Source organism: Quercus suber, unplaced genomic scaffold, assembly GCF_002906115.3.
Source record: "Quercus suber isolate HL8 unplaced genomic scaffold, Cork oak 2.0 scaffold_70, whole genome shotgun sequence".
Taxonomy (NCBI): domain Eukaryota; kingdom Viridiplantae; phylum Streptophyta; class Magnoliopsida; order Fagales; family Fagaceae; genus Quercus; species Quercus suber.
Window position 1 is genome coordinate 991,565 of NW_027069535.1, and position 19,723 is coordinate 1,011,287.

Below are 19,723 nucleotides of genomic sequence, written 5' to 3' on the forward strand. Positions count from 1 at the left end.
GGGGGGTGGGGGGGAGTTGTTAAGTACAAAATACAGTCACTTTAAGTTTAGATTTAAGATAAGAACACCAGCTTAAATCAGTTATTGATCTCTTATAAGTTCTAGCATTTAAAAAATAACTGCATTAGTACGTCAACCCTTGTTAAAGGGTGGTTACTCTGCAGATCAAGCCTAACTAAGCAAGCCACTAGTCATGGGTAGATCAAGAAAACAGAAAAAAAGTTAAAAGAAGATACAAAAAAATTTTTCCTATTATTGTTGTGGAATTTTTTTTTTTTTTTAGTCACCTCTATGTTTGCATTTGGTTTGGATTTGTTTTCATTTTTTAAAAAGACTATTGAATGATTGATTAAACATAAACAAATTGGTGAATAATTATGTTTGTTAAAAATTATATACAACACTTTCAACTCCTTATTTCGAAAGTAGCATTGAATAATCAACCTGTGATTGTATCAATTTTTGGTTAAAGTGGCTTTAGAATAATTAATTTCATTTTGTTTAACCAAATGTTTACAGTGAAATAAAAACTGATTAGTGTTGATTTTTACCCAAAAAAAATTGAGTATGTGTTTTTGTGATTGAAGATACAGGAGTTGGGACAGTTGTCAGTTGTTGACATATTAGGCATGGGGACAAAGTTTGGAGCTATCTCCTCCTCCCACTATTTGGTGATTTATAAGACTATTAATGTGTATTATTTAATCAAGTCACATAACTCATTAAAAAGTCATGTGACTTGAATTACACATGAATGCTTTCTTTAATCGCCACATAGTGAGTAGAAGGAAGATAGCTCTAAACTGATTTGGAGCTAAACTATCTCTGTTAGCACATTCTTTAGTTAAGGGCAGAGTGACACACTGGAAGTTTTGTAAAGTAAATAAAAATCATATATAATAATAATAAAAAATAACGTTAAAAAAAATTGTAATAAGTGGAGGAGAGGGATTCACACTTAGGTTCTCCTCAATGGCAGAATTGTAACAGTGAACTGCAAGGCTCTTGGCGATAAAAATCAACAATTAACAATAGAAAGTGGAGATTTTTTTTCTTCTTGTTAATCATCATCATCATCATCATCATCATCTTCAAGGTATTGATGAAAAATTAAAGAAGAAACAATAATAAATAAAGAAAAATTATCATCGTTAATTTTTAACATTGAGTGCCTTGAAAAATGACGAGAACCGCATCAGTGTAGTCATGTCCTTTTCTGGAGATGGCCAAAGAGAATTCAGTGCATAATCTTGTTATTTGCTTCGCAACAATATTCTTAAAGAAGTGTCTTCCAAGTAGCAGTGACTTTTTGCATAATATTTATCTTCCATTTCATTTACAGGACCCTAAGTTCTGGACTTACAGACCATTATCAGAACTGATGGTCCGTGCGGCTGCCGATGATGTCCGCTTTCTCCTCTACATCTATCACAAGATGATGGAGAAATTAAATCAACGATCCTTATGGTATCTTGCAGTTCGTGGTGCTCTGTATTGCCGATGTTTTTGTATTAATGATAATGACCATGCTGATTGGCCATCTCTTCCTCCCATTCCAGGTGCTTATAATATGAATTGTATGATATATTTTATATTGTTGTGTTTATAATCTTCTTTGGCTTTGATAATTTATTTTTCCGGATTTTATTTTTTGATTTCAAATAATGTTGTGTCACGGATATTCTTCTTAAACGTCAAACAAGATAGAATTACTCATTAAGAATAGTGCACATTTGTGAGCCTATGTTTCAAGAAAATGGTGAGTTATTTATATGCTTAAAAGCCCCTACTTGAAGGATAAATATACACAATTCCAGTTTAGAGTTTTCAGAAAATTTTGGTATGAACCGTAAACCCCTTAATGGCTTACCAGAACTTCTTCCTTTATCCTGTTGGGAATCTGCCACTAAGCAATTGGCTGCATGGTTGTTAGTATTAGATGATATGTGATTTATATAATCAGATACAGATTGAAATGGTAAGAGAAAAAATTATTGAATCGTATGTTTCTAGAGGGGAGGCTCATGTAATGGCCCTATTGAGAAATTCATGCTGCATATTGTAGGAATTGTAATGAATGTATCAGTCCATATTGTTCGATACCTGAACCTGTGCAAATATGTTGAATCCTGAGAAAGGTTGAAGAAAATTGGATTGCAATTCCTGGCTGCTGGTAGACAGAATGGGGATAGGAAGAAGGAAAAGTGCCAGATAGGTTACCCTACCTGGCAGAGGATGACACGGGGGGAAGCTTTAGAGTTTAGAGGTTTGGGATGTAGTCGGGAGAGATGGGGTAGTTTTGGTGCTGGAGGGGTTTTGTTTTTAGTATGCAATGAAGAAATTTCTGTTTGAATGTAAGTAAGTACTATAAACTTTAATTGAATACTAATCCAGTACTGATCTTTATAGAGAATATCATAATGGACCATGCTCCAGAGGAAGAAATCCTTTCAGTACTTGATGTTCCCCCAGGAAAGATGGGACGTGTTATTGGGAGAAAAGGAGTTACCATCTTGTCAATCAAGGAATCTTGCAAGTATTTCTCTCTCTCTTCCCCACTTTTTGTTTTCTTTTGTTCTTTTTTCTTTTTTTTTTTCTTTTGGTTCTTTACATCTAATGCATGTTTTGCAGTGCGGAAATTCTCATTGGAGGTGCTAAGGGCCCACCTGACAAGGTTAGTCTTTCTTCAGGACAAGCTGATGATGGTACCTGCAATGGCATATTGAATTCAACTTGTTAAGTTTTTAATTTTGTCTTTGATGGTCCAGAAAGAATGACATTATTGCTTCTCCCATTTTCTCTCCCTCAAAATTCAAAATTGCATAATGCTACTTGACCAAATCATTTACAATCTCTAGAAACCTTTGCTGATTTGTGTTCTACATGTACTTCCAAGTTCCAATTCTTTCACAATCTTATTTCTGCTCATTCCTTAGTTTAAAATTGTTGTTTAGCTCACATCAATCATGCTTATGGTTGTTTAATTGAGCAATTGCATGCATGGAGTTTTGTAGATCTAGATATAAACATGAAGCCAATGAAGTTAGAGTCCGCTTGGTATGGAATATTAGAATCAAAAAAAGAGAGAGAGGGAGAGATAACCTGAGTGTGGCAACATGTATAAACAAACGAATTGCAATTTGGCGTAATTGAGAATAGGCAAATCCTAAAAATTGTGGGATCTTAATACTTATGAAATTTGGAACAGCTTTATTTCTGGCTTAGTTTGGATTATATATATGTGTGTGTGTGTGTGTGTGATTTGAAAATCGTGAACTTCCCTCCATACAAATTCCTGATGTTTTTTTTGGGTTATCATTTTATAGGTTTTTATCATTGGACCAGTGAAGCAGGTGAGGAAAGCGGAAGCCATGTTAAGGGGCAGAATGCTGGAAATTTACTAAGAAACATATGTTATGCTTTTCTTGAACAGATGAACTTCATCTTTACAATAAGAGCCTTTTTCTTCTCTCTTCTTTTCTGGGGTGGTTAGGGGGAGGAAGGATTAACATGGAGACTTTGCTGCTTAATGTTTGTGAAAAATCTTATTTACTCAGTTTTAGAAGCTGCTGCACTTTATACCAGCCATTTTGTTGTTACTGGAGGCAAACGAAATAAATTCAAAATGGATAACATGCTTAGTGGTTGAATCAGTGATGGGGCTCTGGTGCAAAGTTATTATAAAAAATAATAATAATAAATAATAAATTTACAAAAATTAAAAAAAATCTAAATTGATCTTTTATAACTAACTCAGCTCTTAGAAAATCAAATTAGAACCTTAACTCAGATTCTTAGGTTAATCGGCCAACAGCTTTGGGTTTTCAGCTTAATCCTTCATTCCACGTCTGTTTAATAACGAAATTTTGAGAAGTATTAATTACAGTGTTTGATCAGGGGATGAACCAGTGGCTCCAAATAATGTGCTTTCAGCTTAATCCTTCATTCCGCGTCTGTGTAATAACAAAATTTTGAGAAGTATTAATTAGAGTGTTCGATCAGGGGATGAACCAGTGGCAGCAAATAATCTTAGGCCGTTGTTGCTGCTTGATCAAACGGCACCGGCTGCAGGCTGGCAAGTTCTTTAATGTAAGTAGGCCATTGCAGTTTGTGGCTTGAATCAAATTACAAAACGGGACCTGCGACTGCCAGTATCAGTATGGCTTCATTTGGGAATTTCATGATATTATTGTTAGGGTCTAAGTAGGCTTATAACACTGTCAAAATAAAAGCCACCAAACAAACTTGGTAGACTTTACAAGGAATGAACGAAGCCATGTTGCAATCGGTCATACATTCTCAGATCTTAATATTGTTCAATGTATATATATAAACAAACCCAAATTGTTCAATGATTTCCAATATACCTGCCAATTATGCAAAAGAATATTGAAAGAAAACATGAGGAAGAGCATAAATGAGGAAGGAAAAACATCACTTCTGGAAGCCACCATATTGGTATTGTTGGCCACCAAGGCTTGAGAAGATGTCGTTATCACCCACTGCCTGTGAAGATGTGAACCCAGATTTACCAAGACCCGATCCCGACCCCATTGCTCTCCCCATGTAAAATGAAGTTGGGGGCCCCTTTTCCCTTTCATCTGATCCATCAGTCAATCCACCCACAATGCCAACATCTACCAGGGATACCTTCTTGGCTGCAAGTAAATTTAAATGAATATGGCATGAGTTCGTAAATCAATGTTCATGTAAGAACACATGCAAGTGAAATACACTATGGGAAGGTAATTTTTTTAGTTGAGAAATACACTTACGAGCAGCAATATTAAGATCAATCAGTCCACGGCTTAGTGAATCTGCCCAAATTCCGGACTTCACCTGGAAAGCATTCTTCTTGGGTTGAGTCTCTACTGAAGATTTTCCACCCAAATTATTAAGGCTTCCATCAATGACATCATTCTTTGCAGGTTCTGAAGATACTGAATCAGATTGAGAAGTGAATGCACCAAATAAATCAGATCCATCAAAATTGTTAAGCGGAACAGCAGCAAAGGGATCAACAATGTCAATATTTGTTGGTGCAGGATTTGGAGCTTTAACTTCTGCCCGCACAACTGGATCAGGGACTGCAAAAAGATCAACTGTGGGAGATGCCGACGAAGTCATTGCCGGTTGGGAAGCAAATAGATCAACCTCAGTCTGCAGAAATGGTAATAACATTTGTTAATGCAAAAGAAAGGGGTCATTCATTGGCCCCTAGAGGAGAAAGTATACACCCTCTGTCTTTCCTACAGCTAATTAATTGCTTTTAAGGATTAAGAAATGACAATTCAAATATTTTCTAGATGCTTGCTCACGCTTTCTTTTAATAAGGATAACTTACACTTTATCCCCCAATAGTTAGGGGCTCATTTCATTTTACTACACCCTCCCCCTCATTAAAGCATCGAGTGCCCTACTAAAGTTTCCAAAATATGGCAATATAAGTTTATAGCCCTCTATCTAGGGAGTAGGGGTGATCAAACATCCAGTCAAACCAATCCATCCAACCGACCTGAACCGAACCAAAGGGTTGCAGACAATTTCAGTCAGTAGGATTGGTCAAAAATTGGATGTAGATGTTTAAAAGTGTGTCAGTTGGATTGGTGGCAAGTTTAATAAAATTTCACCTGGCCTACCCAATTCGACAGATAAATCTCTCTCTCTCAAACCTATATTTACTTGGCATCACTGGATAAAATGGGGGAGGGTTAAAATATCACCAAATACAAAATAGGGGAAAACTGCAGTGAAAAAATCACTAAAACCATTACAGGAGCAGGACTGTCCCCAGTTACTTTTTTCTAACTGCAGATTGGTGCTGCAGGTCCACTCTTTTGAAACTTAAGAATGGAAAGTAAATTCAGTGAGAAAAGTGAAACCAGAAACAACCTATTGTGAGTTAAGAATAATTATCCTTTAAATTATTTTAATACTTATAATTCCAAGAAAAATTATCCAAGAGACACACAGAATGAAAATACCCATATTAGTAAGTACTCGTTCCACTAGAGCTTCACTCACAAGGAATCCCAAAATAAAGTTACAATCAGTATTTTTTTTTTTTTTTTTTTGATGAGTAAAAGTAAATTTACAGTTATTATCAGTAATTTAAGGCAACAGTTAATTGAAACGTCGTTTTTTTTTTTTTTTACCTTCAATTTGCCCTCAGGTGCAAGTTAACCATCTCAAGTACACCAAATGAAAATGACAGTAGATTCACCAATTATTGGAAATTTAGAGTGTCAAAGGAACTAAAGACCATTTCAAATAATTGCCTTTTAAGCTGATTAATAGAAACTACACCAATCTCAAGTATAAGGAAAAGAAACTGACATGAAGATCCATACCAAATAATTCTTCTGCCCAAATTCCAAACCAAAGTAGTACAATAGGAAGCAATAAACTCAGTTATCAAGGTGTACAAGGCTACTTTACATATAAAAACTGTAAATAAAAAATTTTGAGCATTTTCTACATAAAAAATATATTTTTATAAATTGAGATAACAGGGTGTCTGACCTGAGTTTGAGAACTTGGTGCCTTATCTACATGGGGTGATGCTGATACAAAATCTGCATCTGCAAATAGATCAACCTCTGATGAACTGCTATTCACAGCAGGATTTTCTGTGGGAACAGATGTTGGAGCATCCAAGAGGTCACCAACCAAACTTTCTCCAAACAGATCCACCTGGTTAGAGCTTCCAGCAGAAGCCTCTGTCAAAAAGCATAAAACAATACATATGTAAAATTAATAAACATGCTATTGAGTATTAACAAATAAAGGGCACTAGTTCAAAATCAATATCATTACTTTTGAAAAGTCTGTGCATATGATGAAGTGGAAACAAGATTCATGATAGCAGAAACAATTAATAATGTAACTGTTCAAGTTATGGGAAAAGAATTCAAAAACTCAAGCGCACAATGTAATACACTAATACGGCACAAGGCAACACACACACCAGGATTCTATGGCACATGCAACTTTCTGACACATCCTTACATAAAGATAATCATTCAAGCCTTGTCTCATATACTAAGGAGCACAAACACGGACATGACACAGGACACAACAATTATATATATATATATATATAATGTTTATTTAAACCAAAAAAACAGCAAATTTCCCCATTTTATAGACCAGTACATGGCAAAGGCATGACTCGAGAGAGATTCTTGAGAGGTGCAGTAGCGATGAGCATGGATGAGAACTGATGAGCTTTGAGTGGTGCAAATCTGATTGGGCAACAGTCAATTTGAGTGGCCGAAATGATGAGAGAGAGGATTGAGAAGCACCAGTTTTTGCTTTCCTTCTTTTTCAAAATTTTGGTCACTGTGTCAAGACCATGTCCTGTTCAATTTTATAGCACATTCTCCATAGGGAAATGCCTATCAATTAACTACTTAATAATTGAGGAATAAATTCCCAGATGACTTGGTGGAATTTCCTTTCATTCCTTCCGTGATACCAAAACAAAAAAAAAAAATTAGTACGATGGTTAAAACTTCTTCCTTCTTCTTCCATGATCTTTTTTTTTTTTTTACAAGTACCTCCACAATCTAATTAGTACAAGATCAAATTAAGAACTATCTAAAATAGGCCTCAAAGGCAATCTGTTTTTTTATATTCAGTTGACATATCAGCAGGCTGGGGAAGATTGAATGCTTTATTTGATATGGGATGAAATATTTCACCATAAAAACACGCCTGATATGCTCATTGTAGACAAAAGTTAAAAAATCAAAATGCCAAAGTACACTAGAAAGCATGTGACTTATTTTATGACTTTTTTCATAACATACATTAACAGTTGTACCATGGGAAACAAGTCATTACAGATACATACTAGTATTGGAAGTTCCACGCGGATCAAAATCATCAAATTCATCCTCGTTGTTATTTGAAGGGGCACTTGAACTTTGAGAGGGAATTGAACCATACTTATCAAAGGCATTTGATTTAGTTGATGACTTTGATGCCTTAGAGGATATTTTGTCTTGAGCGTTACTACAAGACAAACAATCTAAAATCAGCAAAATAGAAAAATAATTTAACAATTACAGATGCAAATGTGTTAGTGTTTGTTTGTGCAAGCATGAGACCACAGATTGGGGGGGAAGAGTGGGGGGGAGGGGAGAGTGGTAGCCATCCATTGGTAATTAAAACCGTGTTTTATACAACATAATTTTCAGTCTTGAAAACAAACACCTACAAAATTTATTAAAAATTGGCAGCATATCAGGAACAGATGTAAACTTGATACCTGCCATTGCGTGTAGAACCTTTCTTATAAGCATTTCCCTGATTCTCACTGATGGCCCCACGACTTGATTTCTTTTCATACTTCTCTTCTCCATATTGATCCTTGTCTCTATAACTGTCCCTGAAACTATCACCATCTCTTGTACCACTTCCACGCCAATCACTACTTCCATAGCTGCTGCTACCATATGAAGCTGAACCTGATTTGAATGATATTCCACTAGAAGAAAGTCCAACGTACCTAAGAGCAGCAGTATCCAAAGGGTTCATTCTTTGAGGGGAAAAAACTAAAAAATAAAAATAAAAAAAGAAGAAAAACAGAATTCCTAGAAGCTGATGTAACCACGTAATTTCAATTCTTGAAGCATTACATACTTGTCACGGTTTGCAGCAGCTTTATTTCTAACTTCTTGTATTTTTTCCTTATTATTCAGGAGGGACACAATGCTTTCCACCTTCTTCCTCACATTTATTCCCATATCCTTCCCATTTGGCTCAACATATTCAAAACTTGAGAGTGACTTTACCAAAAAAACCAAATAGAATGTGAGACAACATTCAACCTCGTTGTACAATTGTGGAGAATTGCATGGGAAATTATACAAAATCTAGAAGTCCTTACAGAGATTTGGAAAGTATGTTCTATAATGTCATCAACTGCACGTTCAGATCCATGTGCCACCAAATACTCTATGACAGCCAATGCCTGATATATAAGCAATTATAGGTAATTCAGGCCCATAAGTCACTTGCATTGCATATAATTTCCAAGACTGAATAACGTGGAAATGATAGAAAAGCTAACCTTATAGACATAGCGCCAGTCCTTGCCAGTCTCTGCCAATCTTGTCCACAGAACACTCATAACCATCTGGCATTCAGTACTGAAGAATATCAAAAGTACAAGGTAAGGTTAAAGTAAAGTGAGACATCTTTCTTTAAGAAATCAGCACAAGCTTAAAAATTAGGAGTAGAATATATGAATGAGAGATTAACAAGTTTAAACTTACAATTTTTTTGTGGCCTGTGCTATCTCTGCCAAGGCAGTGCCATGAGGACCCCAAGGTTCGTTATCCGTTGCATCCAGAACCTGAATTTATAAATATACAAAAACATTTAAGCAATGAATTCAGAGATCAATTACATAAACATTAAACACACATATTATCAATTTCAATTTTATCACAGAAACAACAAGGATAAGACACCACCCCTTTAATATTAAATGGCCTTGTTCCTTTGGGGGAGATCTAATGATGTTTTTAAATTTTCACTTGTTGCTTGGGAGAAAGTTGTGTGGCCAGTGGAGGTAGGTGGCTTGGGGATCCGGAAGATTGGGCTGTTTAACCAAGCTTTGCTTGGGAAGTGGCTATGGCGATTTGGAATGAGGTCACACATTTATGGAGGCAAGTTATAGCTTCCAAATATGGGAAGCCAGTGGGGGATGGTGTACTAGAGTTGTTAGAGGGACACATGGATGTGGCATGTGGAAGAACATTAGGAAGGGGGCTGAGAGCTTTTTTGGTCATGTGTTATATGCAGCGGGTGAGGGTTTTCGTATTAGATTCTGGTATGACCTTTGGAGTAGCCCTACTGCCTTGAAGGATTTATATCTAGCTATGTTTGCTATTGCTGTGGATAAGGCAGCTATGATTTCTGATACGGTTGACTGTGCACCGGATGGGGGTGGTAGAAGTTGGAACTTACGTTTCCGTTGTGCTTTTCAAGATTGGGAGACAGGGGTCTTTTATGATTTTTTTGAGCATATTTCATCCAAGCTACCTAGAGGGGGTGATGATACCATGATATGGCAATTGAATCGTAGTGGTGTTTTTGATGTGCGCTCTTTCTATTTTTCATTGCTAGCAGCCCCGATGGTGTCTTTTCCTTGGAAGGGTATTTGGTGTGTTAAGGTACCTAAAAGGGTGGCTTTCTTCTTATGGACAGCTGCTAGGGGTGGGATTCTTACGATAGACAACCTTGTTAAGAAGAAGTTACCTCTTGTTAATTGGTGCTGCCTTTGTCGATGTGAAGAGGAAACTGTGGATCACTTATTGATCCATTGTAAGTATTCTCATACCTTGTGGAGTGAAGTCCTTCGTTTGTTTGGGGTTCAGTGGGTGATGCCGAAGAGTGTTGTTTCTCTTCTCTTTGCATGGTGGAATTGGTTGGGAAGTCACACTTCAAATGTGTGGAATATGGTTCCAGCGTGTCTTATGTGGTTAATTTGGAAGGAGCGCCATGCCCGAACTTTTGAGGAAACTGAGAGACTTGTAGACTGTGTGAAGTCTTTGCTACTTAGGACTTTGTTTGAGTGGTCTCGTATTTGGGGGTTTACGCATTGTCATTCTTTGTTTGAATTTCTTAATTCTGTTAGTCTCTCTTTTTGATTGATTTGTATTCTTTTCAGTGCAATGAGTTTACTATCGTAAATTCATTGTACTTTTATTATCAATAAAGTCTGTTATTACCTATCAAAAAAAAATATTAAATGGCCTTGTCCATTTTCACCTATACTGGTGAAATTTGCTTATAGATCCAAAACGTTCAAATAAATCTGTAAACCGTAAGGTTGATACTTCCAAATTTTGCTCAAATTTGACAAGATCAATGATTTATATATTTGCTTATAATATAGAAAACTAGAATTGGTTAAGCCTAATATTTTGAACCTAATAAAATCAAAGGCACCTAGAGAAAATATGGATTAGAATCCTCTACGGTTCTCAGGGTAACTCCACCATAGAGTCCTTAAAAATTTGATTTTTACCACATCATCAATAATTTAAATAGATATCAAAATGGTGACAGTCATGCATAATAGAGTGAATAAATTTTACACATGCTAGCCGTCAACCTACCACAACCCTTCTTTTCCCAAGCTTGGTGAGGTGAGGTGAGGTGCCTCTAAGGCTCAAAGGCAAGACGCCTTAAGTGAGGCAATTGCCTTTAGAGCCTAGGCAAGCAAGGCAACTGCCTTAAGCCATGAAAAAGACGCTAAGGTGAGAGCCTCACTGTTTTATATATATATATATATATATATTATAAGCTTGTTGTAAAACCTATTATCGGATTATTAATTTACAGAAACTTCTTCCAAAACCTACTTCAGATTAATTAATTTATGGAAACTTGTAAAACTTATTGTTATATTAATTAATTTACAGAGGCTTGTTGTAAAACCTATTATTAGAATAATCAATAAAGCCTAAACCATGTTAATCCTATTTTGAAATCAATTAATAGACCTAATTTCTTTAGGTAACACATTTCAAAAACACTTCACTTGATTATAATATAAGGCCTTGGTGCCTTAAGACCACCTTTTGCATTTTACTACCTCGATCCACACATTTCAAAATGAACGGATAGGATTTGAAGAACTCTACGATGGAGTTACCTAAGAACCCTAGAAAATCTTAATCCAGAACATACCTACAATAATACTTAGTGAAACTCACAGCAAAACTCATAATCCAAAAAAATCCAGTATATATTGCACATTGATTTAACATATCATGCATCAAAATTCGCATCGTAATTTTCATGAACAATAAGAAGCAGATTGCACTAACGCAATGCTCGTTGTAATAATCATTGAGACTAATATGAAATTTCTAAATTCACAAAAAAAGGATCTACAATTGCAACGGAAATTGAATGATTCGTAACAAAATTATATAATTCAGCTAATAAAAATGAGTGTATTTATTTTATTTACCTTCTGTTCCATCTCTGGAACCTTCAAGACCTTCAAATTCACCTCCCTCTTTCTGCGCAAAAATAAATTTAAAAAAAAAAAAAAAACATAAAACAATGAATTATTCAATGAGAATATCAAGCAGATTTATTAAAGCTTTATCAGATTGAAATTTGCGATTTAATTATAACAAAAAAAAAAAAACGGATAGAAATTGAGAAAATCGTAATGGAGAAGAGTTAGGAGCTCACATTTCTCGAACGGTTTGATCGAGGACCTTCATGAAATCCATGGTGATTGATGGATCTGCCCGCGAGATTTGGAGAAAATTTGAAAAGAGAGAAACGGAGATTTGGTTTGGATTTGGATAGATGAAGATAGATCTGAATGAATCGGAAGCAATTGTTTGAAACGAGAGAATGAAACGTAATGGAATGGAATTGAAATAAGAATGACAAAAGAGCCGAGCGAGAAAGCACCTTTGAGTGAAGATGTTACAAAGGGGGAAAAAATGGCCTTTAGATTTGGATAGATCTCGTGGTTTTTACCGTGAGAGTTTGGGAGAGGTAAAACTGAAAAAAAAAAAAAAGTAAAAACGACAGTTCTTTTCTCTTTTTTAATAACCTCTCACTTTAAAATATTTATATATATTTATATATATATATATATATAAAAAAAAAAAAAAAGTAAAAACGACAGTTCTTTTCTCTTTTTTAATAACCTCTCACTTTAAAATATTTATATATATTTATATATATATATATATATATATGGTCTGTCTATCTTAATTTTTTTTCTTTCTTGCATGAGTATTCTCAATTATTGTGTGTTGGGCCTCATAAATTTAGTAAATTCTTATACCATTTGAAAGTTCACTTTTAACCCTGGTGAGTTCAAGTGTTAAAATTGAGGAATCAAAAACCAAACAGGTCCCAATATTTGAGATGACCAAAAAATTCAGCACCGAACATATATATATTTATATATATTGTCACTAGCCACCATCTTCACGCGTGTGCCACATATACCTTGAGAGTTGAGACCTATGGCCAACCATGGCAAACCAATCAACTCTAACCCTAAGCCCACCACTACCTTGGGCATAATGGCAACTATGATCACCTTTTGCTTTTAGACTTTTAGTAATAAGTCAGCAAGAGCCCAATTTCAACCTATGGAGCATATTTTATAGGTTGGAATGATATGGTATATATAAAAAGGGAAATACTAACGGATGCATTTAGGGTAATAGTTAACAATTCATTTAAAGAAAGTTTTTATGGGAAAAGAAGGAAAAAAAATATATTGCTTTGACAGTTTTTTCCATTTTCCATAAAAGTAGTGTCAAAATATTCCTAAAATTGATTGTTAATCATTGTTTTAAGGGTACTCGTTAGCATGACCTTATATATAATAAAAAATAATAATAATAAGTCTATTAACATATTATGATAATTGCATGATAAAAACAATGTTAATAATAGATGAATGTGAAAGTATTATTACAATGTTTTTGTGCTAAATAATAAGGAAATATCATTTTTTTTTAAACAAACAAAATATCGTATATAGGTAATGTGAATCCTTCCTTCCCATACCATTACTACAAGAAGCTTAACAAGAGAGAATTAGGGAGAATTAACAAATCATAGTATATGATAAGTTTTCTCAAAGTGAAGGTAACTCAATTGACATTTCATGGGATACGAGGTCTAAATAGTTTCTCTAGTGCGCTAAGGTTAGGGTTTTTTCCCTTAGCCGCCTGTAGAATTGTGTCCCTAACCTAGTTTAGGTATCTGTTCCCTTCTACCTCTCTTGGGTTGATAGGACAGAGTGTATGGTGGGGTAGTGGTTTTGTTAAAGTTGTCTTTCCTTTGTCTTCTCTGTCCGTAATCCTCAAGGCATCCTTAGATGATATGTGGGCATGGTTTTCTCTTACGAAGGAAGAATAGAGGGGTGCTGAGGTTCTGAAAGAGGAGGAAGAGGCTGTCCATCGCTTAGCAGGGCGGTTTTACACGAATAGGGTCCTAAATGTGGATGCAATGGCTCGCACGTTTAAGCCTCTATAGAGAACAATCGGTGAACTTAAGATTAGAGATATATTGGAGAGCATATATTGTTGTTCGAATTTGAGGACATCCTAGACCTTGAGCGAGTGTTGGAATTCGAACCATGGTCATATGACAAGCACCTTGTGGCATTTGAATGCGTTATCGACATCAAATCGATACCTTTCCTGGATTTTTTCCACGCTACTTTTTGGGGTCAAATCCACAATATCTCGGAGAGGAGCTTGAAGATTGAAGTATGGGAGATGATTGGGAAGACCATTGGTAGGGTTATCCAAGTCGTCGACCCGAAGGATGATGGGGCTGGTAGTGAATTCTTGAGAGTTAGAATCAACATTGATATATCCAAACCCCTATTACGATGCTCTAAACTACATACGGAGGGGAAACATGTGGGTTGGGTTGGCCTCAAGTATGAAAGGCTATCTAATTTCTGTTATTGGTGCGGACGAGTTACTCATGGGGAGAGGAACTGTGAAGTTTGGCTTCGAGGCAATGGGTCATTGAGGAAGGATGAACAACATTACGAAGAGTGGCTTCAAGCAGAGCCTTTGAGGGTTACTCGCAAAACAGTGGTGGTAGTATCGGGTAGCTCTCGCAGCCAAGTGCCATGGTGAAGGAAAAGAGATAACCACAAGGGTCCCTCAAGCAATCACCCAAGCAACAGTAGCAATAAAGTGAACACTGACAACTTAAAGAATACATACTCATCTGCACACTCGGAGGCAAACATGGCAATGGATTACATGGAAGTTTCAAAGCCGAACGGTGGCAGTGGTGAAAATGATAAGCCTACGGAAGGATATGAGATTCATTCTCAAGGATAGCACCACGGCTTGCATGCGAAAAAGCAGGTTAATAGGTTGGAAGAGGTAGTGGTAGGCTTATCTTTAAAGGATCACTCGGAGGGTTGTGTGGGTGAGATAAATGGTGAGCGTTTGAAGCAGTCTATGGGTCCTGGTAGTGGCTCAAGGAAGGTTAGTGTTCTGCCCTTGCAAGATTGTGTTAGGTTCTAAAGGTTTAGGAATTTATGTATTTAGAACTCTAATTTGTAATATTGGCAAACCATGATCAAAACAATATGTTAAGTCTTGTTAAAGTGTGCTCAAAGTTGTTTAATTATTGTAAAGTTGGAATCGAGAGACTGTAGATGCATTGGGGCATTTCGGTCTGGCTCGATCGATTGAAGAATAGATTCGATCGATCGAAAATCAATCAGATTGCGTTTTTCTGCAGTTTTCCAACTCAGCCCTAACTCATTAAATGTTTAGGGTTTTATGTTTTTGCCCTAGGTATATAAGGCAAAACCCTAGCCACGTTTTTAGAGTTGCTCCAGTTGTATTGTTGCTCATACATTTCTGTTTTGTGTAAATCTCTTGTGAGATCTAGAGGAGCTTTCCTTTACACAAAGCTTAGGGTTTTTAAGATTGAGATTACTTCAACATCTTGATGATCAACTTGGTTGTTACCATTGAAGCTTAAAGAATATCAAGCGTGGGTGCTTGTAGCTGATTGAAGAATTCAAGAAAGAAGGAGTCCATGGATTCGGAGCTTGCACGGGGTCGTGTCAGTAAGTTCTACTGTTAGGTAGCATTAGGAAGTCGAACGGGGAGCTTGTAAGTCCTTTTGTATGAACTTCAATTCTTTCATAGTGAATTCAGTTTTGCCTTGAGGATTGGTGGGTAAAATCCTCCCCAGGTTTTTTACCAGTTTGGTTTTCCTGGGTGATCATATCTTGTGTTATTTATTATTCCGCTGCTATATATTCTTGATATGATAGTTTGATTGTTTTAACCTAGAATTGCTTAATTTGACTAAGTAACAACTTGGCTAATTAACTAGGCTACTCAATCTGGTTGTGTTAAGGGGTCTAAATTTTCCATCAGATTGTACTAACCAAGTAACAACCTCTACTTCCGTAGGGTCCACGAGAAAATGGAAGAAACTTGCTAAGGAGGTGGGTCAATGTGTGGGGTCACCTTCGCAAATGATTGTGGATAGGAGGCCTGTGTTGGATGATGTTGATAGGAGTGTTGGTAAAAAACAATGTTTGAGTGGCAGCAGCTATTTGAATAAAGAAAATTGTAAGGTGGCAACTAGGTCCCAACGCCACCGGGCGTTATGAATTGCCTTAATTGGAACTGTTGTGGGCTTGGGAACCCACAGACAGAAGATGAGCTGGTTGTGTTGGTACGCAACAAAGATCCTATGTTGGTTTTTTGGATGGAAACAAAGGTGGAAAAAGTGGTTTTAGAACGAATTGGCCGTAAGATTCAGTTTAATAATTTGTTTGTGGTTCCTCGAAACAACACAGGGGGAGGGTTGGCTTTGTATTGGCCAGCAAACATGAATGTGGATGTTCAAACTTTTTCAGCCTGCCATATTGATGCTATTATTGACCTTGGAGCGAATGATGCCTGGCGATTCACAGGTTTCTACAGAGACCCTGATACCGTTAGCCGGGAAAGCTCTTGGTTACTGCTGAGACAACTAAGTCATTGGTTCAATTTGCCTTGGATTTGCATGGGGGACTTTAATGAGATTTTATTTGCCAAGGAGAAATAGGGATGGTTAAATAAACCGGAAAGACAGATGTAGGGATTCAGGGATGCTCTTGACTATTGTAGACTTAGGGATTTGGGTTACTCTAGATATCTGTTTACATGGTGTAATAGGAGGCCGAGTAGTCAAAATGTATGGATTCGTCTGGATAGGGGGATGGCTTCAGTTGAATGGATTTTAAGGTTCCCTTCCTCTTGAATACATCACTTGGACGCTTTTCACTCTGAACATAAACCCTTGTTGCTTTGTTCAGACTTTGAGTTTAAAAGGTTTTAAAGAAAGGGCAGGCCGTTCCACTTCGAAGCTATGTGGTTGAAGGATAATTCTTGTGAGGATGTAATTCGGGATTCTTAGGACTTAAGGCAGCAACCCGGTTCGGTTTGGGGTTTTACAAGAAAAATAGTGGCTTGCCAAGAAAACCTCAAAGTTTGGAATTGGACCACATTTGGCTATGTTCGGTCTACTTTTAAAAGGAAGTTGGCTGAATTGAAGGAAGCTGAAGAAGGGGGCTGTTACAGATCTGATCCAGGCTAAATTCAATTGCTTAGAAAGGAAATTGGTAGCCTTCAATCTAGGGAAGAATGTATGTGGAAACAAAGGGCACGAAATTCTTGGCTTAAAGAAGGTGATAGAAATACCGCTTACTTTCATTGTAGAGCTAATCAAAGGAATAGGAGGAATTAAATCTTGGGCTTGGAAGATGATAATGGGGTGTAGGTTGAGGATGAAACCGAGATGGGAGGAGTGGTGGATAGGTATTTCAAGAATATCTTCTCCAGTTCAAACCCATCTAGGTTTGATAGCATTTTAAATGGAATTCAGGGCCCTGTGGATGTTGAGCTAGATCCGAGTGTGTGGGTTGATTTCCAAGCTTATGAGGTGAAGCAAGCACTTAACCAAATGGCTTCAAACACTGTCCCTGGACCTGATGGTATGTTATCCATTTTTTACAAATCCTTTTGGCACATTGTTGGTGAGGATGTAACTGCAGTTGTCCTCCAAGCTTTGAATTCAGATATTGTCCCGGAATCCCTTAATACCACCTTTATTTCTCTAATTCCCAAAGTTAAAAATCCTAAGAAAGTTTCGGATTTTAGGCCCAAGAGTTTATGCAATGTTATTTATAAATTAATTGCTAAAGTGGTGGCTAACCGGTTGAAGAAGTTGTTGGCTAAATTGATTCCAGATTCCCAAAGTGCCTTCCTATTAGGGCGGTTGATCATTGACAATATTCTGGTGGCTTTTGAAACCCTTCACTTTCTGAAAAGGAAGATACAAGGGAAATTGGGATATGTGGCACTCAGGTTGGATATAAGCAAAGCGTATGACCGGGTGGAATGGGTTTTTTTGGAAGAGGTTAATGCGCCACCTGGGTATTAAGGAAAGGTTGATCAAAATTATTATGGCTTGTGTGCAATCTATTTCTTATGCAGTTCTCCTCAATGGGCAGCCGATGGGCAACATTAAACCCACAAGGGGGATTCGCTTGGGAGGCCCTTTATCTCTATACCTGTTCCTTTTGTGTGCCATGGGTTTACAGAGCTTGATTCACCAAGCTGAAGTGGATGGGCATATTTGGGGGGTGGCTATTTGTAGGAATGGACCTAAAGTTTCCCATTTATTCTTCGTAGATGATAGAGTGTTGTTTTGCAGAGCAACGAAGGCCGAATGTAATAAGATTTTGGAGGTTTTGGATGTATATGAGAGAGGGTCTGGTCAAAAGATAAATAGAGAGAAAATGAATATTTTCTTCAGTTCAAATAACCCTTTGCCATTGCAGGCTCGGATTTGGCATCTCCTAAGTGTCCCAGCAATCCATCAGTATGAAAAGTATTTGGGGTTACCGGCTCTAGTAAGCCGAGCAAAAAAACAAAGTTTTGTGTTCCTAAAAGAGAGGGTGTGGAAGAAATTACAGGGGTGGAAAGAGAAATTATTGTCTCCAATGGGTAGGGAAATTATCATCAAGTTCATTATTTAAGCTATGCCAACCTACACCATGAATTGTTTCAAACTTCCTAAGGGTTTGGTTAGGGAGTTAGAAAGCCTTATCCGGAAATTTTGGTTGGGTTATAGCGGTAATTTAAAGAAGGTGCATTGGGTTTGTTGGGAAAAGTTTTGTGAAGTGAAGGAGGTCGGTGGCATGGGATTCAAATAAGTTGAAAAGTTCAATGATGCACTCTTAGCAAAACAGGTTTGGAGGATGATAAATAATCCAGATTCGCTATGCTTTCGAGTGTTTAAAGCCAGGTTTTTCCCAAACTATTCCATCTTAGAAGCGAAAGATTCCAAAGTTAGGTCCTATGCTTGGAAAAGTATTCTTAGTGCTAGAGATGTTATCTAGAAGGGTATGGTTTGGAGAATTGGGAATGTCCAATCAGTGCGTGTTAAAGAAGATAAATGGTTGCCTAGAAGAGGTTGAAAAATTGAGGTGATCCATGAGATGTTTCTGCCTAGTAAGGCGTCTGTAATTATAGGAATCCCTCTGAGTATTAGGAACACAGAGGATCGGGTGATTTGGGCTTATACTCCTTCAGGGGTTTACTTTACAAGTAGCGCCTATAAGCTGCTATCTGCAAGTACCACGTAAGGTAGCTCTAACCAAGAGCCTCAAAAAAGTTTCTGGAAGGCAATTTGGCAGTTGCAGGTTCCCCACAAAATAAAACACTTTGTTTGGAGGGCTTGCCACAATGCTCTCCCCACGAAGTGCAATCTGTTTTGGTTGAAAATCATTACCTTGAAGTTGTGTGAGCTGTGTAACAAAGGCCCTGAGGATGTCTTACATGCTTTGTGGAATTGCAGGGTGCTAGAAGGCGTGTGGAGCTACCACAGTTGGTCCCAACAGGCCTCAAACCCCCCTCCTCTAACATTTTGCAATTTAGTTGATTGTTTTTTGCTGGTGACGAAGGACTTCATGAAGGAGATTTTTGCTGTCTTGGCTTAGTGCTTATGGAACAGAAGAAATTCCCTGCACTTTGGGCACCAGGTGCAACCAATTGTCAATATTAGTTCTCTGGCAAGTAACCTTCTGCAAGAATTTCTAGCTGTTTAGGAAGAAGAAGCTCAGCCCTTGCATATGCCTATAATCCAACACCAACGGAAGGCCCCAGAGCAAGGCTACTTC

The 19,723-nt window shown here is 37.1% G+C and overlaps 2 protein-coding genes across 2 annotated transcripts in view; one reads left to right on the forward strand and one right to left on the reverse strand.

Moving 5' to 3' along the window:
* Positions 1-3,653, forward strand: part of LOC112003874 (uncharacterized) — a 7,676-nt gene extending 4,023 nt beyond the window's left edge. Inside the window, exons 5-8 of the mRNA XM_065773198.1 lie at positions 1,205-1,559; positions 2,410-2,536; positions 2,632-2,674; positions 3,327-3,653. Coding sequence (XP_065629270.1) covers positions 1,205-1,559; positions 2,410-2,536; positions 2,632-2,674; positions 3,327-3,404 — 603 coding nt within the window. The 3' untranslated portion in view covers positions 3,405-3,653. The remainder of the gene's footprint in view (positions 1-1,204; positions 1,560-2,409; positions 2,537-2,631; positions 2,675-3,326) is intronic.
* Positions 3,654-4,168: 515 nt separating this feature from the next.
* LOC112003875 (clathrin interactor EPSIN 1) lies at positions 4,169-12,495 on the reverse strand. The gene is made up of 11 exons (XM_024036094.2): positions 12,223-12,495; positions 11,993-12,044; positions 9,282-9,361; positions 9,077-9,155; positions 8,894-8,977; positions 8,647-8,792; positions 8,273-8,512; positions 7,856-8,016; positions 6,523-6,719; positions 4,776-5,160; positions 4,169-4,658 (listed from the first exon to the last, which is right to left on the reverse strand). Exons 1-11 carry the CDS (start codon positions 12,261-12,263, stop codon positions 4,435-4,437), a joined length of 1,689 nt encoding a protein of 562 aa, XP_023891862.1. The 5' UTR covers positions 12,264-12,495; the 3' UTR covers positions 4,169-4,434.
* Between the last annotated feature and the right edge of the window lie 7,228 nt (positions 12,496-19,723).

What these genes read in the sequence shown, in the direction of transcription:
- LOC112003875 (XM_024036094.2), bottom strand. Translation starts at nt 12,263, where the DNA reads ATGGATTTCATGAAGGTCCTCGATCAAACCGTTCGAGAAAT. An exon ending in TTCCAGAGATGGAACAGAAG is followed by an intron (nt 9,362 to 11,992) that starts GTAAATAAAATA and finishes TTATAAATTCAG; the next exon opens with GTTCTGGATGCAACGGATAA. An exon ending in CACCAAGTTCTCAAACTCAG is followed by an intron (nt 5,161 to 6,522) that starts GTCAGACACCCT and finishes CCATTTCTGCAG; the next exon opens with ACTGAGGTTGATCTATTTGC.